Here is a 26,726-nt window from a genome sequence, read left to right as displayed (position 1 = left end):
TTAGGTAATACAACTGTTTCAATGTTGACATGAGATCATTGGTATGATGGGATTTGTAAATCAGTCTTATTAGTTTATTTTAATGATTCCTTGGGAAGAATTTAAGTAATATTTATAAAAGACATGTACTTAATTATAAAAGACCAAATCAAAATTTTTACATGAGTATTATAAGACACTTATTCTAAAGACCAGCTAGAAGTCGTAGTGGTAATATTACGAGATTCAAATGAAATTATCACCTTAATACAAAATGTGCACAGTAAATACTACAAAAAGCTACTGTTCTTAAAAAAAAAGAAAAAAATTGCATAAAATTAAACACACAATGTGACAGCAGTTTTGTCTACTAATAATATAAACCAATTTTAGTCAATGTGCGCATGTCTGGGCACGATGTCCTCTTGTATAAGTAAGTCACATGCTGGCAGCCCATGGTGTACCAGTAGATCTTGACCGATAGCGATCAAGCCTGTCTCTGGGCCTGGCAGTTGACCGTGCCATACATAATAATAAAACAGTTGTTGTATAGCTGCCATAAAACGACGTTGTTCTGGCATTTCCGAGTCAAAAGTACCGAGAATAGCTTCAATATCAGAATTAATGTCTGCCATTCCAGACGCAGCCGCACCCCCACCCGGACCTGAACCCAGGACTACGTACATCGGCGTCACGAGTCGCATTCGAGCTAAGCTCACTAAAGGACATAATGTTCGAATAGAAGAAATCAATTCAACGAGTCCTGCATAAGATTTATTGAAAATTTTAAATATTTCATTTGTCAAATTTTTCTCCCCTATGTAACTTTCGTTGACCATTTTTTCTACTATTTCAGCTGTCCAATTCATGTATTTCATTCGTAAAACATCGGATTGACCAGAATGTTCTGTAGTTCCAAAAACCATAGGTTTAAATACTTTCTTATTACCTGTAATTTTCGCTTCTTTTTGAGCATCCCAGCTTTCGTAAGCGTGAGTTCGTAAGTAAACTCCATCCAATACTAGCCACGAACGTTTAAGCTCATCAGCCACAGGTAAAGAGTTAATATTACTTCCTAGCCACGTATCGGGCGTAGCAGTCATTATTTCTATTTGAGATATACGACGTAGACAATCGACATCATTGCACTTGCTGGTTTGTTTAAATTGTTCATTTGATTTCTGACTTTGTTCTAAAGGTTCACCGGGAAATATAACAGATGGCGAAGATAGCCAAACGCGTGAATATAACTTGTGAGCTTTGACAACAGTGGTCAATGCAGCAGTTAATGTCGCACCAGCTCTGTGCCCGAGCAAAGTCACAGATTCAGGATCACCCCCAAAATGTTTTATATTATACTTAATCCATTGTAATGCCACAATTATATCACTGAGACCATAATTGCCTGATGTATGTGGATATTTTGAATTAGATAAAATATCCAGAGCTAAAAATCCAAATGGTCCAAGTCTGAAATTAGGTCTGACAAATACAATTTCTTTTGTCCTTGCATACATGGCTGAAGGTTGAGCCGGACTTATACCACCAGCTAGAGTGTTGGCACCAATTAACACAACAACTGGCAATGGACTGTCATATCTAACATGAGGTGTCACAATATCAAGTGTCAAACAATCTTCATCGCCAGTGATAGTTCCATTATCTAAAAACTGTAAACAGAGTGGTCCAGGCTCATGGACTTCCAGTTTACCATTCCAACAGGTAGATATATTGTTCAGTGGTTGTGCATATGTAAATCTTTTATCTTCCACAGGTGGAACTGCATATGGTATGCTGTAGAAGTTATAGACTTCATCATCAAGGATTCTGCAATAATTAAATAAGAATTATTAATTGATTAGAAATATATATATTTCTATATAAACTAGCTGTTTCCGCGAATTCGTCCGGGTGAAAAGTAAAATTAATGATTTTTGAGTTTGCAGAGATACAAAATATATAAACTTCTAAAATAAAAGTAGCCTAAGGTACTCCTTATTACATCAGCTATCTGACAGTAAAAGACCCGTCTGAATCGGTCCAACCGTTTCAGAGATTAGCCGGAACAAACAGACAGGCAGATAAAAATTGTAAAAAATGATATTTTGGTATATGTATTGGGTATACATCCACATGTATCCCCGGTACATATACCAAAAATTTATATTTTATTTTATTATATTTATTATATGTATTTAGTAAAGCGGTTATTTTAATACTACAAGCAGACACTTCAATTTTATAACTTGTTTAAAATAGATATATAAAAAATATATAAACAGGAGAGTAACAACTGTAAAGTAGTTACAGTAAGAACTGCTGCATAACTTGTTCGAGGTACCTGGGTAAAAACAAGAATTCTTGCAATATGTCATTTACAAGCTAAATATATTGTAACATTTTGATAATTAATTATAGACTAGTATATCACTGATAATAATTAACAAGAATTTAGATTAAATACGGTGACCACGCTGGACAAACAGAAGACTTAGCACTCAATAATAATGCAAAGAAAAAAAATTATAGTAACATAAAATCAAGTTCAAAAACATAAAGTTAAATTAACTTACCCCTCAACTAATCCACAAGTAGTCTGGGTGGTAATAAATCTGCCTAGACGAAGGGGACGCTCAGCAGGTGGCCCAGAACGGGCTCCAATCACTATACCAATTATAACCGCAATAAGTACCAGTAATGTTACTCCACACACCATTATGTCATCTGAAATAGTTAAATGATAATATATCTCTTATATATATAAAAATCTTTGTGGATAAAAATTATTGAATATAAGATACTACAACTAATACCCACCAATTATAAATTTCTTTTGCCTGATGCGCTCCTTTAAAGGAAGCTTTGTTGCCACCTTACCCTCTTGCTCATCCTAAAAATCATATAAAATATTTAAAAAAAAAATGTTGTGTCTATATTAATATTTTATTCTTTATTTATTTATTTTATTTAGCTAGGTCGGCAAACAAGCTTATGGCTTACTGATGGTAAGCGATTACTGTAAGCCTATAGAATCCTGCAACCCCAGAAGCATCCCAAGCATGTTGCCGACCCTACTCCCAAAACCCTCTAGGAGCTCTGGTCACCTTCCCTACCATAGGAACACAACACTACTTGAAAGCAGTATTATTTAGCTGTGATCTTCTGTAAGGTCGAGATACATTCCCAGTCAGGGTGCTCCAGATTTTGAACAGACATTTCCTGTTGTACCATGCCCCAATTAAATTTTACTGTTTTATTCATAAAATACTTACAGTCATATCTAGCTTAACATTTTCCATTCCATCATTTGTGGTATCCAGTTTGTCTTCTAAAGTTTCCATAGATGCAAGTGCTGCCTCTGTTGCAGGTTTTTTTTGAAATAACTTAGGATATTTAACATTGAACAATCCAAAACTTTTCTTAGCTCCAATAGAATCACCATCTAAAATAGCAATGTAATAATTTTATTGACATTAAATTAAATATCTAAATTAGGAAGTCCAATATTAGGAAATATACAAACAAGAATAAAAAAATGTAAAATTGTTAGTAATAAGTTCCTCAGTTATGTGAACTGCAATTATCTTTTTTGAGAAATAAATATCTACAAACTCAATTTATTATTTATTATATAAAAATCAAACAAATATATCCCATACAGTGCACTGGAATGCAATGATAAGTAAAAATTATATAAAAATAGGTTGTAATTATTTATAGATTGTAAGCAGTATATTTTTTTTGCAATTATGACCTGTTTATTGAAAATATAATTGTATAATATAAAACCGTTAATACCGTTTTCTTTAGGAGCCTGTTGCAAAAATTTTGTAAATGGAAAAGATTGTAAAAATTGGAAGCGCTGTTTAGGTTTATTATCTTCGTCAGATTTTTCCAGATTTTTGTCATTGTCAGTATCCTTTTCAATGTCTTCCTCTTCCTGTTGATAAAAAATAAATAACAATTAATGATAATAATTATCAACAATTAGTTCTCTATGGGAATAAGTTTAGATTAATGATGAAGAATGGTGTAACAAAAACGAAAGATAAAGATATAAAAGAATAATTATACTTCTAATCTTCTTCACATAAACTTTAAAATCAAATCTGAAATTATTAAAGTTGAGTAAAATTATATACATAGCCTAGCAGTCAAAAACTTATAACTGTTAATGTTTCATACAAAATAAACACAACACAATGCGTTGGCGCAAACGTCACAGCACTGGTTTGTGGCTGTTGTGTTGGTGGTTGTGGGTTCAATCCTCGCACATGACAAACATTTGTATTGGCCATACAGATGTTTGCCGTGGTCTAGGTGTTTGTGCAGCCCATGCGGGTCTCCCCACCATACCTCGGAGAGCATGTTAAGCCGTCGGTCTTGGTTGTTAATAATGTAGAACTGATAGCGATTGTTACTCATAGTAGGGAATATAAACGGCAAGCCGCAATGGAGCAGCATTATGGATTAAGCTCTGATCCCTCTTCTAAATGAGGAAAAAGGCCTAGGCCCAACAGCGCACACTATCAAAACCCAAAATAGCAATACAATTAACTTCATAAGATTTAAAGTGTAGTGTAGTGTTTTAGCACTAAAAGTGAGGATACATGATAAAACTTGCTAATACAGAGACCGTTGGTGCTACAAAGGGTAAGTCTTTAGATTAATGGCCATCGAATGATCTAAGCTCAAAATTTGACCATTTCTCGACATAATTTTGTTAAAAAAAAAAAATTATATATCTAACTTCAAAATTAGACTGTTTAACAAAATTATTTCCTTACAAAAAAAAAATAACCCTAACCTATCTAACTTCAAAATGATGGCCCTTCATCTAAATGATTAGCCTAACATGGGTATCTGGCAGTCACTATAAAAATGTACCAAGATAACTCTGTATTAATATTAAACCTTATTAATATTCAATCTACATTTAAAAAATTATATTTACTAAGAAGCAGAGTATCATAGTCTGAAACTGCTCTAAACTAAACATACAACAGTGCGTTTCTTTCACAAAATGTTGCTTATATACCTTTTTGGCTTGTTGATAGTAATATACAACTATTATCATGACTGTGTTAGATAATTCTGTGTAATCAATGTAAAGAGGGAATAGGAAAAAAGTTTACCTTGGATTTCTCTCTGTCTGAATTTCTAGTGAAAAACCCCGGCATTTTAATTGCGCCTATAGGTATGAATTTTGGCTTCACTTCTCTTCCCTGTTCAGTAATATCTCCTGACAGTGCTGCTTTAACGGGCCCGCCATCATTCCGTAACTCTATATCTTGTTCTGTTGTCTCATTGTCAGATTTTAACATCACTTCTTTCTCTTCGGCTTCAATTTGTTCCTTATTCAACGTTTTACTTTCCTCCTCATTGTCAACTTTATTTATATCAGTTGCACTCATCGTTGTATTTCTTACTATGCACGTTTTACATTGAGAATGAAAGTGTTTCTTTGTTGAGTAATTTAGATTAAAAGCTATAATGAGAAATATACCATTCAATATTATTATTAAAAAATAAACAATAGAAACAATATCTAGAGGCCAAATATTAAGTATATTCAATAAATTGAAAACTGCAACAAAACTGAAATGACAGTGCAGCAAGTAAACAATAAAATCTATTACTCACACTTTCTGTTTTAATTTAACATAGATTTACTGTTTAATTTATGAGTTTATTTTATTATACGATGAAGATTTTAATACAATAAAAATTACTCTACCGTTACAGAGTCCGCGAAATGCCAATCACAAATTCACCGCCGCTTCGGTCGATCAAAATCGACAAGTGTTACCATGTACAAATAAAAATTCCGGCGTTTTATATAAAATTAAAAATTTGAAAACATATAGATATAGTACAATCATAGATTAACTTTTAACGTTATGATATAGTTTCTGGAGCATTTTGCTTGGTTCCTCTCTGAATCATCAAGATAATTTAATTTTCACTCATACACAAACGCAATTAAGAGTATTATGTTATATTATGCTTGATAGACGCCGCGTTGGCGCAACGGTTACAGCCATGGATTGTACCTGTTGCGCTGGCGGTTTTCTGGTTCGATCCCCACACATGACAAACGTGGAACATTGGTTACGACTGGGTGCTTCGCGGTGCTACATTGCCGGGAGTGTCCGTCACTTGCTACGCAGATGACACTTTTGTAACAATTCGTGCTGACGATAATCGCAAAGCGGGCCGCCTTGCTACGGTTGGTGTAGCTCAAGTAGTGGCCAGAATTCGGGCACTCGGGTTGGACGTAGAGTTAGAGAAAACGGAGGTCCTAGCCTTCCACGGGTCCAGAAGCGCTCCACGATTCGGAACGTCTATAGTAGTCGGAGGTATTTCTATCACCGTTGGTCGATGATGAAGTACCTGGGAATCGTTCTCAACAGTCGATAGAAGTTCGACGAGCACTTTGGAGCACTAGCTCCAAAGCTTCTGGCCACTGCTGGGGCACTCGGACGTCTCCTGCCGAACCTTGAAGGGCCCGGCAACAAATGTAGACGCCTTTACGTCGCAGTTGTGCGCTCGATGGCGCTTTATGGTGCACCGATTTGGGCGGATGCACTCTGCGCCAGAAATGTGCCATTGCTGCGACGGCCGCGGCGTCCTATTGCCCTGCGAGCCGCACGAGCGTACCGTACGGTGTCCTACACCGCATCGTGCCTTCTCGCCAGCAGCCCCTTGTGGGAATTGGAAGCTGAAGTCCTCGCAACTGTCTTCTGGCACACGACGGAAGCGCGCTTGAGAGAGGAACCACCTCTTCCGCAAGTGGTCGTGCGATGGAGGAAAGTGACTCGCGATAACCTCTTTCGGAAGTGGTCGGCCAGCCTGGAGAATACAGAGGTAAGCCGGAAGCTGGTGGCGGCGATTCGGCCCTGCCTGCGTGACTGGGTTGAAAGGAGACACGGAAGTGCAACCGTGTCCCCGTGATTCCGCCCAGCCGTGTCGAAAGAACACCCCAGAGGTTTTAGTCCGTGCGAATCGGACATACCCTTCAGCTCCCCCGGGTTAGAGGCATCCGTTAGGGATTTCCTCTGGTTAAAAAAAAAGGATTCGAGAGGACACAATATTATCGATACGAACACATGCGATAAATTGCGATACGAGATATCGAAACAAATTAGATTTTTGGGCATCCCTTGCGCAGTCGTTCGGAAGATAAATGCGAACGTATATTTCGGCGATTTATTTTTATTTACGTAGATAGATTTAAGATATGAAATAAAACTATGTACCTTAAATTAAAATATTGTATTATTAAAATAACAATGCCTGCATTGAAGGTGCAAGTTTACCATTTTAATATTTTCAAAGAAAACAATGTACAAATAACTTTTATTATGTATTAACTTTTAACACAGATTCAGACACTTCAGTATTTTTCTAGTGCCTTCACTAAAAGATCATTAATGTTGCTAATTAAATTTCTAGCGTCCATTAGTAAGCCAGCGGTCACCATCGCATTAGAAAACAACTGCTGGGCGACCATGTTCGCCAAATCCTTGTCGCTACTAATGAGCTTGTGGAGTTTCTTGATTATGGGATGTCTAAAAAGTTAAAAATTTAAATAGGTTAAAATAACACAATATACACAATCCCTACTAAGTTTGTTTGTTACGCTTTCATGCGAAAACTAACTAACCGATCATCATGAAGCTTTGTACCCATGTTTTTGATGGTATTAAAAATAACAGGATACTTTTTATTTAAAAAAATCAATGCGAGCGAAGCCGCGGGTAAAAGCTAGTTAGATAAATCTCAAAAGATCATACTTCAAATGTAACATTATTTATATTTGACTAGCACATTGGCGCAGTACTCTAGAGGTTATAGATTCGATTACTATCTCGAGTCTGAGTGTTACATTCAGCATGTAACATTACACTGGCCTCTTTCTCCATGTAGGAGGAGGATTGGGGCTTAATCCACCACGCTACTCCACTGCGGGTTGGTGGATATGTTTCCTACTATGAGTAACGATCGCCATCAGGTATTTATGATAACAACCGGGATCGATCGATAGTATGTTCTCCGAGGCACGGTGGGGAAACGCACAAGGGCAACATCCAAACCGGAAAGAAACATTTGTTTGTACAAATACAAATATCGATCCCGAGCGGGAATCGAACCTGCAAACCATCGGTGTTTTAGGCGACTACTCGCACCACAACACCAGAGCGGTTGTTGAGTGTGAGTGTAACATATATTTATTTATATGAAGAATTATTACAAAAAAGAGGTCACCCGGCAGTTACCTATAACACAAGTATTAAGTTACTTATCCTAAAATTAGGAACAGATGATCGTATAATCGTGTGTATGTTGAAGATATATATATATATATATATATATATATATATATATATATATATATATATATATATATATATATATATATATATATATATATATATATATATATATTTACTCATTTATTTATTTAATTATATGAAAAAGTAACTTTTTTTAAATACTTACTTAGCATTTATCTCTAATTGCGGCCTCAACAAAGCGAATCTGTTTTCCTCGCTAAGGTTTTGCGCTTGTGTTCGAATAAAATGTCGCGCAGCTGCCATTTCCGGCACAATTATTACACACGGATGAGTATCCAATTTCTGTGTAGTTCGAACCTCAAATACTTTCCCAGCTAAGTTTGATTTAAGGAATGATATAATTTCATTAACTTGACCTTGTTGTAAGTCATCGCTTCCTAAAAAGAGAAGCATATTAGTTTTATTCTTCAGAATTCATTAAAAACTTAAAAAGAAAAGTATAAAATATTACCAACCAATAATATTATCGGATTTTTCGGACGCGTCTTTTTGCATATCATTTTCAACTGATATCAGCGATCTACCTCCGAATTCTTTTAATTCCAGTAAAACAAGCTCATCGTACATTTCATAGCAGAATAAAACTTCAACATCGCGTTTCTTAAGAGATTCGTAATAAGGTGACGATTGTGCTAATTCTCGGCTAAAACATTATATAATCACGATTAATAGATAAAATATAGATGATAAAAATTAATATTGTATACGTAATGTATGTTAAGCTTTCATAGAAGCCATTATCATAGATATTTTAATTGAGGCAGTCCTATTTAGCTGTGATCTTCTATAAATCGAGGTACTAGCACGGCCGTAGCTATGGGAGGGCATCATGGGGTAATGTCCTAAACCTTGAAATCACAATGCCCAACCTTAAAAAAACCAAAAACTAATTTTTTTTTATTTGTAATTAAATTGTTAATGTTGAGATAAAAAAAAAATTGTAGCCAAAATAAACATAAACTAGAGATTGATTAGAATTGTTTGTATTGTGGTTAAGTGAAGTGTACGATAAAGAGTGTGTTAGTCAAAAATCGATAGAATTGTTATTTTTATTCCAAAAATTGAAGATTCATTGATTGCGCTATGGATACGCATTCGGGCTTTTTTTTTAGAAAAAAACGAAGGTTTGAAGAGAAAATTTACCACGAAGAACCTCACTGCTCAAAACAGGTGAAAGCACAAAATACAATCGCTACTCCTAGTTCCATAGCAAGAGGTTGGTCAACACATGTTGGTAATAATGTTAGCTTAGTATTCCTTCTGATATTGACTTGTGTTTTAGACACATTCAAAACAACATAACAGCGGGCCTTTGTTTTCGATTGGTTCAAGCGTTTTAAATGGTTGCCATATTCTGTCGAGAAAGATGCTGCTTTTTACTATCTATGCTAGCAATTTTTATCTCATGGAAGCAAACAAACATGGTACACTTCCACAGTATTTAAAAACTAAAAAATGCCATTGATTCTCAAAACTGATTTTCCAAAACATGAAAATAAAATGGCTCCAGTGACAAATATGGGTAAGTTTGAAAAAATTTAATAATTTAAATAATTTAAAATTTTAACTAATTTTTCAAGTCTTAAAATTCCGTCAAGAGAAGAGGTTAGTGTGGTTAAAGCTCATTCAAGTCGTAACGAGGATAAAATAGACAATACATTGCAAGTCTTGTACAGGCAACGAGATGCATTCAAATATACATATGAACTTTTTGCATCTGTGGCGACTACGGGATGTAACACTACAGTGTGCGAATCTAAATTTTCAACTTTAACTAATAATAATTAATAATAAGCAATCAATAGACCTCAAACTCAAAGGTTGTCAATGGGTCATGAGAGAATGGCTGGTATGTTATTTCTGGCGTTTGAAAAAAAAGGACAAAATCAGGTGATCTGAACGAAGTTCTTTGTATAACATGGCGAATCGCACATTTCAGCATTTTTACACATTTTTATTATTATGTTAATTATTATAATAAGTTTGCAGAAACAATATGATCTAAGATATACAATTTTACTAATACTCAATTTTGCACACCTACAAACGTTTGTACTATACGTCCTAAAGTTGGCTGGTAGAGAATGCTTTTAGCATTAAGCCCGCCTTTTGTACAATTGTTTAATGTATGGTGCAATAAGTATAAATAAATAAATAAAATTCTAAATGGTATTTTTGGTCGTATCTAATTACTCGTATCACCACCCAACAATTAATTATTACCTCACTCTCAGACGTGGATCTCTACATCCAAATCTGGAAGTTCAACCATCGTGTTCTCTTGTTCTTCGTCATTGATTTAATAGTTCTTAGACCGTGCTTATGTTCTATCACAGAAATGATTTGTCTACGAATAGCTATTGAGTGTATGTCACTGACCTAGAGGTCAGTGATATACATGGTGATTGATTTAGGAGCCCGTGTTTTGGAGCAGATTAATTATGATAATTCTTTTACTTGCGTCCTACCTGTAACCAATGTTGCCCTACCTGTAACCAATGTTGCCCTACCTGTAACCAATGTTGCCCTACCTTAAATTCGACTCTAGCTACAGCCCTGGGTACTACCCCAGTCGAGTTGCTCCACATTTTTGAGCAGGATATTTCCTGTTGTGCTCTACCTCGATTCTTATTACGTACTTACTATTGATACCCTTTTCATCTCAACTATGTATCTATCTAATAATTAAACTAGTTTTTAACCGACTTTTAAAAAGGAGGAGGTTACTCAATTCGACCGTACAAAATTATATATAGGTATATATTGTTCGAGGATAACTTCGTCGTTTATGGACCGATTTGATAATTCTTTTTTTGTTGGTAAGGAGATATCCCAGATGTGGTACCATGATAAGGAAACCAAGATCTGATGATGGAATCCTAGAGAAATCGAGGGGAACCCTCTAAAATCGTAGTGACGACTAGTGCGTTTGTTAATTTTTTTCGCCAACTTACATTATATTACTTGTCTATGTAATTGAAGTCGATTTTTTTTTCGTTTGCGAGCAAACACAATTATGGTTTAACAGGTTGCGAATAAGTATTTGATAGATTAAAGTTGGCTTCGATGGTGATATGATATGTTTCTACAAAATAATATTTTTAAAATGTATGTTGATAAGCGGTAATTCCGCCGATAACTAATGCAGTAGAATAAATAAATAAAGAATTTATTATTTATTATAACAAATTATATAAAATATCTGATATATAAACTCATTGGTTAAACCACATATCAATTATCTAATTGAGATCTGGGAGACTGCGGCAAAAATTCACCTGAAGAAAATACAAACAGCTCAAAATAAATTTATTAAAATCTTATTCAATTACAACTCCCTAACATCATCTAAAAAAACGTACGCTAATAAAACATGTATATTAGTATGAAAAATATTAAATAAAGTAACACATTCAAATTTAAATTTCAAAACGCTCAACGTATAACGCTGATCATGAATGTCGACGAAAAATAGTCAAGTAAATACACATTATTAGATATAACACGAAAAGTACTTTTCAAAATTTGATTAAATTTAAAAGGGGTCACATGACAAGCACCATCTTTCGATTAAAAAAAAAAAGAATATTTGAAATCGGTCCACTCAGTAAAAATTGTGAGGTAACATAAAAAAAAGTAACAACTTGTGAACAGACTGCATTAAATATACCACATCCATACTTTTGTATTCCTAAAATGACACGGTGATAATATGTTTAACAAGCTCGTCGATCGTCGATCGAGAAGAATTTTTTTTTACATCTGGGGACCTTCTAAATATATAACTATGTAACAGCGTATGCTTAGATTTTAATATTAGTTTGTAATTTTCTTGTGTAAGTGAATTTCTGTAATTCTTTATGAGGATAAAGTTCTTTAAACATATTACTATTTATTGTAATGGAGCGAACGCGTAATCTTTTTTTGTGGTGAAACATCTGGTAAAGTAGCGTCTGTAAGTGGCGTCTTCGGTGCGACAAAGCCAGCCCTGCAGTCACCAACCAGCCTGCCCAGCGTGGTGACTATGGACAACAAACATGAGCTCACGCCATGTTTGGCGCGAACTTGTGGAGGCCTATGTCCAGCAGTGGACTACGATTAGCTGAAGTAATGTGATGATGATCTATAGGCGAAGGTAAACCTGATTGTTCGCGTGGCGATACAGGCCGTGACGACGCATCGCCACACTATATGATGGTATACCACATATGGTGGTGATATGTACTTGTACTATATTATATAATAATTGAGTTGTGGCGATTTTAAAGAAACCGTTGAATTAAAAAAAAAATTGTATATAAAGAAAATAAATGATGATGAAGATTCGTAATAATTATTGTATTTAGTCATCATGTCATATTTAGTTCCTGCCATAATCTATACTTTTATGTCTTTAACTTGTACAAACACAAATATATGTACTTTATTATACAGCCAGAAACAATACATGTAACATAAAATAAGCAAGAAATAATAACAAAAAAAAAGGAGTGTACGAAAGGCGGTCTTATCGCTAAAGAGCGATCTCTTCTAGAGAACCTTTAGAAAAACGACATGAGTAAGAATAAAGCGGCATAGAGGTGTACTTTAAAATAATATATGTACACTTATATAACTATTCTTGTACTAAATTATTTCGATGTTTCACATTTGCCAGCCGTCACGTGGCGGCTCACGTTTTTTCTTTTGCGAATTTCTTCAATTCGCAAGATCTTAGAAGGATTCCACAACGATATTTTGAAATTAAGGGCCTGTTTTAACAACTTTATCAAGTTTAACCTGCAAATAAGCAACGAATAGACTTTAACAGCAGCAGGTAGAATAGGCCATCAGAGCCTGTTTTTCCTCAACGAATCAACTACAAGTTTTAGATTAATATTTGCGAATAGAAAAATCTTAATAATTATAATTAATAATCTATAGAAATAAATAAAATTGAAGTGTCTGTGTCTGTAATCTTAAAATAACCGCTTTTTAATAAATACATATGGATGTATACACGGTACATATACCAAAATAACATTTTTTACAATTTTTGTCTGTCTATCTGTCTGTCTGTTTGTTCTGGCTAATCTCTGAAACGGCTGGACCGATTTTGACGGGGTTTTCACTGTCAGATAGCTTATGTAACAAGGAGTAACTTAAATTAATTTTATTTTGAAGATTTATTTATTTTATAACTCTGCGAATTGAACAATAACTTTTATTTTAAATTCCACGCGTACAAAGTCGCGGTCACAGCTAGTAAAAAATAATATATCAAAAAGTTTAATCTGTTGGATACCGTCATCCGTCGAATAGCGTTATCCACAACTGGTGAAACAGGCCCTAAACAAGAATAAATATTGCGTCTGCATTTTTGTAAATATTTAAATTTCGTGTATCGATAATATGCAGCACATAGGTACATCTCTACAGTTTATTATACGTAGGTTTATTTCTTTACGTCTAATTTTGGTCCTAGGCAATCTATTTCAGTTGTTGGCAGTAAAACATTAAGTATAACAATTGTAAATGATATAAATAAGGATGCGAAATACTTATATGAAAGATTCGCTTAGACTTCATATATCTGCTTTTAACAAATAAATAATTAACCAGTATCAGGTTTACTAGTTACTAGTGGTTTACTTGTATCGATATAAAATTTAAAACAAATTGCCTTGCAATAGTCACAAGTCTGCTAAACTGATTAAAAAATAAAAAGGTATGTATTTAGCCTATGGATTAAATAAGCACAGTTCCAATAATGTATCTATAGTAATACTAGGTACCTATAATTGTGTTTGCTATCAAACGAAAAAAAATCGACTTCAATAACACCGACAAGTAATACAGCGAAGGTCGACGAAAAAATAGTCAAGTAAATACGAAATACTAGAGCTAACTAAAATGTCTCGTCAGATCTCGATCAAATTTAAATGGGACTACCACATGACAAGCACCACTTTTCAATTAAATAAAGAATCATCGAAATCGGTCCACTCAGTAAAAAGTTATAAGGTTACACACAAAAGAATAGGTACAGTTAAACTGAGAACCTCCTCCTTTTTTTAAGTTGGTTAAAAATATAATAATAGATTGTATCTTTGAACGAAATCGATATTTTTCGAAACTACTAAAGCAATTTGATCATATGTTCACTATAACAGAAACGATAATTAATTATGCTAAGAAACATTGTAGCGTATAGTAGCATAACTTTCAACGCAAGTAAAGTCGCGAGAAACTGTACGTTCTCATTTGTGATGTTCATTTACGCATGCGTGGCGTCTCTTTTACCGATCAATAAGAATAATTAATTGCGTTTTCCTTTTAAAGAAATTACTGATTATTTAGTTACAGACGCTGAAAATAGAAAACTAACAAATTTTAATTATCTTTCTTGTACATTTATTCAAGAGCCTTTAAGATATGTGAAAGTATTATTGAATAGTAGTCATTATGTCTTTACGCGAGAAATGAGCTTGTGTAAGAAATTTTTTTTTCCAAGTTTAGATGAAAAAACGAAAATCATAAAATTATTTTTAGGTCATATTAAGGAAGTTTAATCGTTGTAAAAAATGTATTCTATTATTTTACATTATATTTGGAGAAATCATCTGTGGTCTTCAATCACCACCAAAAGGCATTACATCAAAAAACTAAAGAAAAAAAAAATTAAATCTTACCTTGGAGCTGCTAAGTAGTAAATATTCCGTTGATCATTAGACTGTCGTGCATTGTAATCAGCTAGGGATGTTTTAGTACCACTTTCTAGTTTAGATGATTCGAAACGAAGTAATTTAGCTATTTCTTCCTAAAAAATAAAAAATATATTTCGCCAGTTGCTTATTTTTATTATTTTGCTAATAATAATTTCCTCAAATCATTATCACACCTTTTCCAAGGGGCTTTGACCAGTTACAATTCCTTCTTTGAAGAATAGTGAGTAATCTTTATAAAATACATCATACCCTGCTGGGTCTTTACTAGCCATGTCAACCATAAATTTCAAAAATCTGTTTGTTAATACATGACGTAACTTCCTGAAAATAATAACCAAAATGTAATGTTTCATTGTCATAAAGAAACAGTTAAAAAGACCATAAGCAATAAATACATACGCAATTAATGCACTGTTTTGTAACAATTCTCTGCTGAGATTGAGAGGAATATCTTCAGAATCCACAACACCTACAGTAAAAACAAATATAAGTTATTAAGACTTCATAGTCATTTAAACTATGGTTCATATGCCAGAACTTGACTTTATTTGACATGACCATGAAATTTGCAAGTGTCAATATAATGTATTCAAAATGACCAAGAACAAACATATTAAATAACCCATATTACATGATAAAAATAAAAATGTCATTTTTAAACGAAGATGTTGTCAGATTAAAATTTTCAGTCTGTTATGATAACAAGAATTATACTCCTTAAAGTCAGCAATAAATTAATAAATTACAATAGAAATTAAAAAAAAAACCATAGTAAGCTAAGGTATACCTTTAACAAATCTCAACCACTTAGGCAAGATATTTTCAGCTTTATTTTTAATTAGAATTTTCCTTGAGTACAGAGCCACTCCGACATCTGAATCTCGTGATAACTCAAACAGTCCTGGTTTACCTTCCGGTACATATAAGATAGATCTTATACTTAGAGGGGCATCTGTCTTGTAATGGAGTGTAAAACGTGGTTTGTCGTAAGAGTTGCTTATAAATCTGTAGAACTCTATGTGTTGTTCCTGAGTCACCTCTTTAGGCTCCATCAACCATAGTGGCTGCAAAAAAAATGTATATGAAATATTTTGTATATTAATTATTATATTATTAAAACTATTAACACAAACCTTAATTGAATTGATTTGTTCATTGTTTAATAAAATTGGACTACCAATGAAATTGCTGTATTTCATTATTATACCTGAAATTATACAAGATTAGTATTTTTGTTACAAAAAAATGTATATTCCTTTTTAATGATTACAAACTTTTGACAGTAGCGTCGTCTGCAAATTCTCTACAATCAGTCTTCAAGTAAACAATTATCTTGGTTCCGACTGGAAGTCCATCTACTTCTTGTATCTCATAAGTCCCAGACCTAAAATAAATTTTTAAATTGAGTTATTACTTGAAGACTAAGATTTTTTATTTAAACTAGCTAGCCACTGAGCTTACGCTTCAGCCTGTAATATCCCATTGCTGGGCATAGGCCTCTTTCCCCAAGTAGGAGAAGGATCAGAGCATAATCCACCATGCTGCTCCAATGTGGGTTGGCAGATATATTTCTTACTATGTGTAACAATCACTATCAAGTATACAAGATAACAACCGAGACCGACGGCTTAACATGCTCTCCAAGGCTCTGTGAGAAGACCCACAAAAACAAACATATATTGTTACTAGCTGACCCCGCAAACATTGTTTTGCCATAACACAAAATTTCAAATATTTTTCTTAATTTGATCGCAGCACCAACTGTCGGGACAAATTGAAATTAAAATAGAATTATATTTAATATTTGATGCTGCAATGGTAGCGCAGTCTACCGGATCCAATGTAAAACATTCCAAAATGAACAACTACTTATAAATGACAAATCAGTTAAATAAACATTTTCTAGTGGACCAAATTGTGAATCTAAACCATCCTCGAATCCCCTTGAACCTTCACAAAAAATTTCATCAAAATCAGTTTAGCCGTCTAGGAGGAGTTCAGTGACATACACACACATAAGAAATATATATATAAAGATAAAATAAATAAATTTCTAAAATAAAAGTAGTCTAAGTTACTCCTTATTACATCAGCTATCTGCCAGTGAGAGTCCCATCAAAAGTGGTCCAGCCATTTCAGAGATTAGCCGGAACAGACAGACAAACAAAAATTAAAAAATGTTATTTTGGCATATGTACCGCATATACATTCACATACATTTAGTAATAATTGTGTTTGCTCGCAAACGAAAAAAAAAACCAACTTCAATTACATCCACGAGTAATACAACGTAGATCGACGTAAAAATAGTCAAGTAACTACGCGTTATCAAAGATTACTCAAAAGGTAGTTATCAGATCTCAATAAAATTTATATGTGACCACATGATAAACATCGGCTTTCGATTAAATTAAAAATTATCAAAATCGGTACACCCAGTAAAAAGTTATTGCGGATTTTCGAGTTTCCCTCGATTTCTCTGGGATCCCATCATCAGATCCTGGTTTCCTTATCATGGTACCAAACTAGGGATATCTTCTTTCCAACAAAAAAAGAATTATCAAAATCGGTATACCCAGTAAAAAGTTATTGCGAATTTTCAAGAGTTTCCCTCAATTTCTCTGAGATCCCATCATCAGATCCTGTTTTCCTTATCATGGTACCAAACTAGAGATATCCTCTTTCCAACAAAAAAAGAATCATCAAAATCGGTACATCCAGTAGAAAGTTATGTAGTATAATGTGACGTAGGTCGACGAAAAAAGCATCAAGTAAAAACGCATTATTAGATATAACTCGAAAAGTAGTTGTTAGATCTCAAATAAATTTAAATGGGACCAATTGGCACACACCACCTTTCGATTAAAACAAAATTTGTCGAAATCGGTCTACCCGGTCAAAAGTTCTGATGTAACATACATAAAAAAAAATACAGTCGAATTGAGAACCTCCTCCTTTTTTGGAAGTCGGTTAAAAAGCAGTTATTTTAATATTACAAACAGACACTCCAATTTTATTTATTTGTATAGATGAATATTTAATTTATAGATTTTTAATTTTCTTTTGTATAAACATTGTTTAGGCAGTAGCAAACAAGAATTATCTACAAGACAACTACACAAGATTTGGTGCAGATGTTCCCCAGTAATTCACATTCTTACATTTCACTGATTTATTTCTAATTAGATAAAAATATTTTAATTTAAATAGATTACTTATAAAAGTAAATTTTAAGCTACACATTTAAGGCACTGACCCATCAGAGCTCCACTTGTATCCAGGTGAGCCAGCAATACTACTTCTTGTGTATACTTCAATTTTATCAGCAACCATAAATGCAGAATAGAAGCCAACACCAAACTGTCCTATAATAGAACTGGCTTGCTCGGCACCTTGTTTCTTGATTTCTTCTATAAATGACTTAGAACCTGATCTAGCTATTGTTCCTAAGTTTTGTATTATTTCTTCTCTTGTCATACCTATACCAGAGTCCTATATGAATCATACAAATATCATATTTTATGATTAAAAAATATGTACATAAAATTGTGTATCATTATTTGTAGTTACAGTAGCATTATGCCTTAGTTCTTGTATGTTACAATACAAATTAAGGAATAATAAAATACAAAATGTAAAGTTTAAATGCATTCCTTTTCACGATTGTTTTAAACTAACAGAAGGGACTGGAGCCCACGACACAGGGAATCCTAGTGTGGGGACCAGAGATAAATTGTTTTTTTTTTTTAGCGACTAAGTATAATTGATGTAACATGTGTTTATGTGATGTACTAATGTTTGAACAAATAAACATTATTATTATTATTATGTGACTGAAAATAATTAAAGTTAATATGAAATGTTTAACTTAAATATATTTTTTAAGCATTTTTAAAATCATATCAAAAATTAACCCACATCTCTGACTCACCATGTTGGTGCTGTAGCGAATTAAGTTATGGAACGATGTACGCGTTAGGTCGAAGCTTTTTATATGATGACTTTATGTTTGGTTCTAAGCGAAAAAGCTAAGCTTTACCTTAAATGTCAGTGTTCTATTCTGTTTATCTGTAGCTAGCTCTATGTTAAGAGGTCTATCAGTTTCTTCTAGCTTTGGTGATTCTGGTGATGAGCTCACACTCAAATAACGAAACTTTTCCAAGGCATCACTTGCGTTGGATATTAATTCTCTGATAAATACCTAAAATAAATATTTTTGGATTTTATACAACCAATCCACAAATTTTTTTAAAACTTTTTTTAATATTAATAATATGTATTGTATAATTAAAATTTAATAGATTTCTTTCAGGCAACCTTTGTATAGAAACTTTTAGGAAATAAGAAATGACACTTACTTCTTTATCTGAATATAGAGATCGAGCTACAATATCTAAGAGCATCCGAGTTTCAGCTTGAAATTCTTTTTTCTCTGCACTACCTTTTACTGTTTCGGCCGGTTGTTGATCCGAAACAGTGCTAAATTGTGAAGTTAATGTATATTTTACTGAAAATATTAAACATTAAACAATATTTTATTAATTAAATACTTATTTAATTATATCAGTGAATTAAATATATTTAAGCTACGAACCATTGTAATTATTAGATAAGGGATTACCGCAAATTACTATTTTAGAGTGATATTTGGAATGGGACAACAATCTTCTAACGAGAACTGTAGAAGATCCTAATCTAGCACGGAGAGCCGACATTATTATATAATTATTTATTTCTTTTTTAAGCTTTTGTCTTCAGTATTATTAATTTCATAAATTTATAACAAGAACTTTACAAGTTTACAATACGATTTATAGGATTATAGGTTATGTTATTAACTGTCAAATAGTCAATAGTCACAGAATTATGACATATACTTTTTTATAAAGTTTTATTGTCTAAAAAAAGGTAGCAATTTGCGAATTTATAATTGATTATTCATTATAGTATTGTATATGCTGTGTGGTTACGGCCAAAGTTATGGCATTAACAATATAGCCACCCCCTTTCTTCTCGTGCGTATCGTAAGAAGCGTCTAAGGGATAACATAGTTCCACTACCTCCTTGGAACTTAAAAAGCCGACCGATGCCGAGATAACCATCTAACTGCTGGGTTTGAAATACACAGGCCGAAGACGGGCAGCAGCGTCTTCCGTGCGATAAATCCAGCCCTGCAGTCACCAAGCCGCCTGCCCAGCGCGGTGACTATGGGCATAATTGTGTTTGCTCGCAAACGAAAAAAAAACCGACTTCAATTACATCGACAAGTAACACAACGTAGATCGACGAAAAAATAGTCAAGCAACTACGCGTTATCAAAGATTACTCAAAAGGTAGTTATCAGATCTCAATAAAATTTATATGTGACCACATGATAAACATCAGCTTTCGATTAAATTAAAAATTATCAAAATCGGTACACCCAGTAAAAAGTTATTGCGGATTTTCGAGAGTTTTCCTCGATTTCTCTGGGATCCCATCATCAGATCCTGGTTTCCTTATCAAGGTACCAAACTAGGGATATCTTCTTTCCAACAAAAAAAGAATTATCAAAATCGGTACATCCAGTAGAAAGTTGTGCGGTATAATACAACGTAGGTCGACGAAAAAAGCGTCAAGTAAAAACGCATTATTAGATATAACTCGAAAAGTAGTTGTTAGATCTCAAATAAATTTGAATGGGACCAATTGACACACACCACCTTTCGATTAAAACAAAATTTGTCGAAATCGGTCTACCCGGTCAAAAGTTCTGATGTAACATACATTAAAAAATACAGTCGAATTGAGAACCTCCTCCTTTTTTGGAAGTCGGTTAAAAACACATGAGTTCATTCCATTTTTGGCGCGAACTTGTGGAGTCCTATGTCTAGCTGTGGACTATATTAGTTTTTAGTTAGGCTGAAGTGATGATTTATTATACTTTGACAAATTGACACAACAATATCCTCAAAGCAATTCTATATTTTATACTATTTAACTACGTTTGATACCTACTGACAATTAAATGTTTTACCTTTGTTTTATTGAAAAATGTTTAATGAATTTACGTATGTTTTTAAACTATTATTATTTGTTCTAATTAGTTAATAGACTTTGTATAGATCAATATAATATATATATATATATATATATATATATATATATATATATATATATATATATATATATATATATATATATGTATATATATATATATATATATATATATAGCAAATATGAACGTATGAGTCTTAATGGAAAAAATCCAACTTCAACGAGGATAAACTTTATGAAATTATTGTAATGCTGCCATATAAAAGGTTAAGTTCATAGGTTAGGCAACAGTTTCATTTGTAATAAAATTATAGATACGGTTAGAGAAGAAAAGTTTTAAAAATATTCAATTTATTAGAGTACTATATTTAAATACGTACGAATGTATTTAAAATGACATAACTAATAGATATCGCTAAAAACTTAGTATCCAGATATGGCGTTTATAAAAAATGAACACAAGCAAAGCAAGCGTCGCCGTCAGTCAGTTGAGTCAGTTGATGTTTGAGATCTTGTTGTGTTCCGTATAGGCAGTAAGAATAGAAAACAGAACTTTTGAAATGTTTTTAAATTTAACCAATAGTTTTTCAAACAATTATTAATAACAAAATTCCGTACGTCTTCTACAATATAAACTTTTTACCTTTTTATTCAGTGATAAGATTGCAAGAAACAATATCTTTTCTGTGAATGATTGTGACTCTGACTTCATAAGTTGTTTTATTCTACAACATTTGTTTTATGACCTATCTTCTATCAATTTACGACTCCTGCTAAGTCTTTTCATAAATAATGTTGTAGTCAATATTATATTAAAAACAATTTTAAATAATTAAGTATTTTGAAGACTCAAGTGTCAATATGAAAAATGTACTCAGTGTATTCAGGACGAATTGCTACTTTTTAATAGTGTTATCGCAACTACGTTGTAGTACTTAGTGGATTTTAGTTTAGACAAGTGATACAGTATCATGGGGCAGAGGTAAAGTGTCAAGCAGTCACCGTGGAGCACCTGGTGGGAGGCGGTGGCGCCGGTGGCTTGCTGCCCGGCGCCTCGCCCGCCCAGCACCCACCTAACATGCTGCAGCCAATGGAGGAAATGATTCTTCCACCAAAACGTCAGGCTGTTGTTGATCGACTTAGGTGAGTGCCTCAATTATATTACATAAAAACTTAAGTTAAAAGAATAATAAACATTAATATTTACATAGTGCAATTACTCTGTTAATCCTATAAGAACTTTAGTTTTTACTACAAAGGACTACAAAGTCTGAGCTGTTATGAATTTGATTTAAAAGTTTCAATCAGGGTGAGTCAGTAAAAGGCAAAGTATGTAACATGTTTTTATTTAGTCATGGTGACATTAAAAACGATAAATAATATATAAAAAAAACATAAATAAATAAATACACACACATACACACACACACACACAGAGACACACACACATATATATATATATTATATTAATTATTAAGTAAGTAATGGTTTATCATAAATATAAAATTGAATAATATTGACAGTACATTAACAAATAACTAACTTTCCAACGCAGTCCAGCTCTAACAATTAAGGTAAGAGAATTAGTAGAAAAGAATTAGTACCTAGATATCCAAAACTTTTATTATTATTATTATTATTATTATTATTCTTGGTCTTAATGCCTTTCAGTTGTGTCAGGGGGCACTGTCGATTATGCCAATGTCACGTGGGATAGAAAAAACACGAGGGAGAATGATCAATGTGTTTGAGATTGTAAGTTACATTGATTATTGCAGACAGAGAAAAAAAAATAGTCAGGCTTTTTTTTGTTAAACCACAACCTGAAATCCATAACTTTTTCATATTGGGAAGAGATACAATACTATTCATATCTATATCAAAGTTACACATAAACACATAGTACACCCATAACATCACTGGTTCTAAGAAATATAATTACATGATGATAACTTAAACTTATTGATAATTATGATTTCAATATTTACGAATAACACTGTAATATGACTCACAGAATGATTTCATTACCTACACCTTTCTCAACATCTTTCTTAAAAGAAAGGCTCTAATTTCTCAATAGACCATATCATAACAAATTGAAATTCTGTCATATTGGCATAGAATTATTTTTTTAATGATCAAGTTGACAACTGAATTATTTATGTGTACTTTGGCCACAGTAAACATATCAGTCATCAGCACTAGTTAAAAAAATATTATTGTAAGCTAGTTGTTTCGTTCCAATGGAAATCTTAATTTACCCTATTATACCCTAAGTACCTATTATTTCATAGTTTACATTTATGTATATTAAAATGTTGTAATATAAAAGCAGGTGACAATCAGCTATTATGATGACTACAGTCAATGTATTAAATTTTTTATGTTTTTGAAATATAAAAACCTTTATTTTAATCTTTAGTTTAAAACAATATTAAATTTATCTTTAACTTAAATATGAATAACAATCTAAAAGATCAAGTATGTAATCAGAACTTAGAATTATCGCAAAAAAAATCTTGAAAAAAATTGTTTTAAATAATAAATAAACTAATAGATTCTGAGATTACATTTTGAGTGATAAAAATACAATACCTAACATAATCTTACCTTTAAAATAATATAATTTTTCTGCCCTGACATGTAGATAGAGATATAGTAGTATTGTAGTTATTGATTTGAATTGAAAACACACATGAGTTTGTGATGATGAACTTGTGGAGGCCTATGTCCAGCAGTGGACTGTATTAGGCTGAAGTGTTACGTTTTATTACTTATCTGTGTAATTTAAATCGGTGTTTTGTCGTTTGTGAGCAAATACAATTATCTAATGATGACATTACAGCCATTATTTTCAGAATTGAGTAACTTTTTATTTAATTGTTCTTCTGTACATTTGGACCAGTAACAGAAACATATAATTATATGTATATGAATTTCTATATTCACTTTGTATCCATCCATATGCCGTTCAATTTAGGCGGAGGAATCCAGAAGACCCTTATTATGAGCGGGGCTCTCATTCTTCTTTAGCGGTTACTATCTTGAGCACCAGTTGTCCCACCGGTGACACTGTAAAGCCACTGGTAATGCACATTTCGAATAAAAAACCACTGTGTATGTAATATTTGTACATACAAACAAACATCTTATTGTAAGCATAAGGAGTAGATACTTGTATATGTAAACTTAATTTCTTTACATTTAAAACACAGAATACTATTATAAAGCAATAAGTATATACATATATAAATACTGCACAAAAGTCATCCATTATTCTTGGTTTAAAAATAATCCGATCACTGCTTAGATTATAGATTTTGATTTTCGTAGAGATATTCGTAGAATATCCTAATTTTAATTAGAGTATCTTAAACTTTTTAACAATTCGCATTTAAATCAATATTTCTTAATTTTTTAATGTCTACTTATAATTTTCGAAACAAATCCACAATACCAGTGACTAGGGAATGCAAATCTCGCGAAATTGGGGCTCAAGCGAGATCCTGCGAGTTTATGAATAACAATACTACAAGATTGGCGTGTTTTTTATGCAAATAATCACAATATTTGAATAAATTACGAAAAAAAGTATAAAAAATATGAGTATTATTAGATAAAGATATATTTTCACGAATTTTTTCAATAGACTCATGCATCAAACATTGTTTGACGTAGGTATCTGTCTATAGTTTTTTAATAAACTTCTAGTTAGTAAACTTTGGCGTACATATTTATCAAATAACCAATGAAAGAAACAAACACTCTTCTCTTCTAATATCAAACAAAAATCTTTTAGTAATAAAATAGTTATAACAAACAAAACATCGAGAAGTCAAAAAAAAAAAAAAAACTTATTAACTAAGTTGAGTTGATTATTAAACTGATATATTATTATCAATTAAATAAAACTATAGCTACTCATTAGATCCATTAGATATTACAGATTAATTAACAAAATATATCAATCAAATGAATGATTTGTTCAGTTCAAATTACAAGTCATTATTATACGAATTATTTTGAAAGTAGCTCCATAAGAAGCACAAAATGTCCAAAGAATCTTCTTATTTTGTTGGTTAGATAACCAGCCGCTGAGAAAGCCCTTTCGGATTCAACGCTAGTTGGAACCACAGGTCTCGGGCAGTTATCCACGAACTGTAAAAAGTTCGCTCCTTTTTGATTAATGTCTTCAAAGAACTCTTAGTTAGTTTTCTGTCTCCATGTTCTTTAAACGCAGTAGTCAATGTTTCCTGAAGTTCTTCTTGCAATGAAATACTATTGCATGTCTCAGGAAGAGATGAAAAAAGAAAAAAAAAACCACTAAAATCTCGTTAAACAGCGACATCAGGATTTTTTTAACAAATTTAGTATACTTGAATACGTGAATAGATTAAAAATGCCTAATCTATATATTTTTTAATGTATGAAATAAAATAAAATTGCGATTAATAGGTATATACTAAATAAATATTTCATAGACCCGTGCTTCATATATTTACTTTAAAGATGACGCTGAATCCAGAGTATCAAGTATAACAATGATATTCAGTGTGTGATAAGATATGTACCTACATAATTTGAGCTGTTCTAGGTACAGTATTACGCCCGTGCTAAATCTAACGGTATAAAACGGTCACTGCATGCATACACTTCTATAGCTATTTCTCTGCATTCCAAGTATCTGTGTACATATCTGTCTATTTAATATCGAGAACACTTATAATAATATTATTTCAAATAAATTTTTAATTTATTGTGTACTTTTGTGAAATTTGCTTTTGTAATTCCGTAATATCATTTTTACCTACCCATTGTGTATTTTTTCTTAGATGTCACCGTTAGGTTTTTTGAGTAGTAAAAATAATTCGTATATTTACGTATACGGTGTTGTACGTTCCCAGCTCTTAAATGTCAACAATATCCAATTTGCTAAACTTCAGTTACTTTATTTAAAAAATGATATGTTATAAAAAATTAATATTGTTTACATTTTACCAATATCGTAAGTAATGTAAGGATTCTAGCGATAGATCATACCAGATAGAAACATCTAAGTCGGTCAGGGCGTTTTGAAATTATTGTAGCTACTAGATGTTCGACGTGGTTTCACCGTCCGTGAATCCAGTTGCCAATTCATCCTTACAAACTTTCGCATTTATAAATTTGTAGGATAAAAACACCGCTCGTATTTTGATACACAAACTCTCAAAACAACATCATTTTTTCATAAAAATCTCATAATCGACGGCAACAAAATAAGCTTTAAACATAGATTTGATATTTAAGGTGTAAGTAGTTTGTATGTAGGAAATTCACATTCATTCTAAGCTATTCAATAATCAAATAATATTATTGATATGTAAGGAGCTGTAGTGGACTTCGTAGGGTTAAAGTATTTGTATCGCGTCCGTGTCGCAGAGAAAGTTTTATGCGAAACAGCGATGAAATGTAATCGTACGATAGATTTTTATTTTCTTTACTTACCTATAAATATTACAAGTCATTACTTATTTATATTCTTTATGAACATTGCACACAAATACATCGTGCAAGGATAATTATATTTATACGTATTAATTCACTACAAAACAGTGATTCAATTTAATGTTAAAATAATTTACATAGTAAGTGACGTCATTTTTTT

General features: G+C 32.5%; 3 protein-coding genes across 3 annotated transcripts in view; 1 reads left to right on the top strand and 2 right to left on the bottom strand.

Moving 5' to 3' along the window:
- Positions 1-339: 339 nt before the first annotated feature.
- On the bottom strand, positions 340-5,781 carry LOC123669912 (neurotactin). The gene is made up of 7 exons (XM_045603427.1): positions 5,717-5,781; positions 5,115-5,467; positions 3,778-3,919; positions 3,252-3,421; positions 2,797-2,869; positions 2,553-2,703; positions 340-1,806 (listed from the first exon to the last, which is right to left on the bottom strand). The coding sequence occupies exons 2-7, from the start codon at positions 5,391-5,393 to the stop codon at positions 369-371; spliced, it is 2,253 nt and encodes a 750-aa protein (XP_045459383.1). The 5' UTR covers positions 5,394-5,467; positions 5,717-5,781; the 3' UTR covers positions 340-368.
- A 1,458-nt stretch (positions 5,782-7,239) lies between these two features.
- LOC123669911 (heat shock protein 75 kDa, mitochondrial) lies at positions 7,240-19,929 on the bottom strand. Its single transcript, XM_045603426.1, has 13 exons — positions 19,638-19,929; positions 19,402-19,550; positions 19,083-19,244; positions 18,300-18,535; positions 16,318-16,427; positions 16,177-16,250; positions 15,831-16,107; positions 15,443-15,512; positions 15,217-15,364; positions 15,008-15,135; positions 8,792-8,979; positions 8,482-8,713; positions 7,240-7,550 (listed from the first exon to the last, which is right to left on the bottom strand). Exons 1-13 carry the CDS (start codon positions 19,756-19,758, stop codon positions 7,376-7,378), a joined length of 2,070 nt encoding a protein of 689 aa, XP_045459382.1. The 5' UTR covers positions 19,759-19,929; the 3' UTR covers positions 7,240-7,375.
- A 2,203-nt stretch (positions 19,930-22,132) lies between these two features.
- Positions 22,133-26,726, top strand: part of LOC123669909 (neurogenic protein mastermind-like) — a 36,240-nt gene continuing 31,646 nt past the window's right edge. The window contains exon 1 of the mRNA XM_045603425.1: positions 22,133-22,222. Within this exon, the coding sequence (XP_045459381.1) occupies positions 22,158-22,222 (65 nt within the window). The 5' untranslated portion in view covers positions 22,133-22,157. The remainder of the gene's footprint in view (positions 22,223-26,726) is intronic.

Source organism: Melitaea cinxia, chromosome 4, assembly GCF_905220565.1.
Source record: "Melitaea cinxia chromosome 4, ilMelCinx1.1, whole genome shotgun sequence".
Taxonomy (NCBI): Eukaryota; Metazoa; Arthropoda; class Insecta; order Lepidoptera; family Nymphalidae; genus Melitaea; species Melitaea cinxia.
Note: the sequence above shows the minus strand (reverse complement) of the source record. Positions and strands in the feature narration are given on the sequence as shown.

Coding starts and splice junctions, on each gene's coding strand:
- LOC123669912 (XM_045603427.1), bottom strand. CDS start 5,393: ATGAGTGCAACTGATATAAATAAAGTTGACAATGAGGAGGAAAGTAAA. Junction 2,704..2,796: donor GCAAAAGAAATTTATAATTG/GTGGGTATTAGT, acceptor TAACTATTTCAG/ATGACATAATGGTGTGTGGA. Junction 1,807..2,552: donor ACTTGTGGATTAGTTGAGGG/GTAAGTTAATTT, acceptor TAATTATTGCAG/AATCCTTGATGATGAAGTCT.
- LOC123669911 (XM_045603426.1), bottom strand. CDS start 19,758: ATGTCGGCTCTCCGTGCTAGATTAGGATCTTCTACAGTTCTCGTTAGA. Junction 15,513..15,830: donor GTGGTTGAGATTTGTTAAAG/GTATACCTTAGC, acceptor TTTTTACTGTAG/GTGTTGTGGATTCTGAAGAT. Junction 7,551..8,481: donor CAATTAGAGATAAATGCTAA/GTAAGTATTTAA, acceptor TTAACTTTTTAG/ACATCCCATAATCAAGAAAC.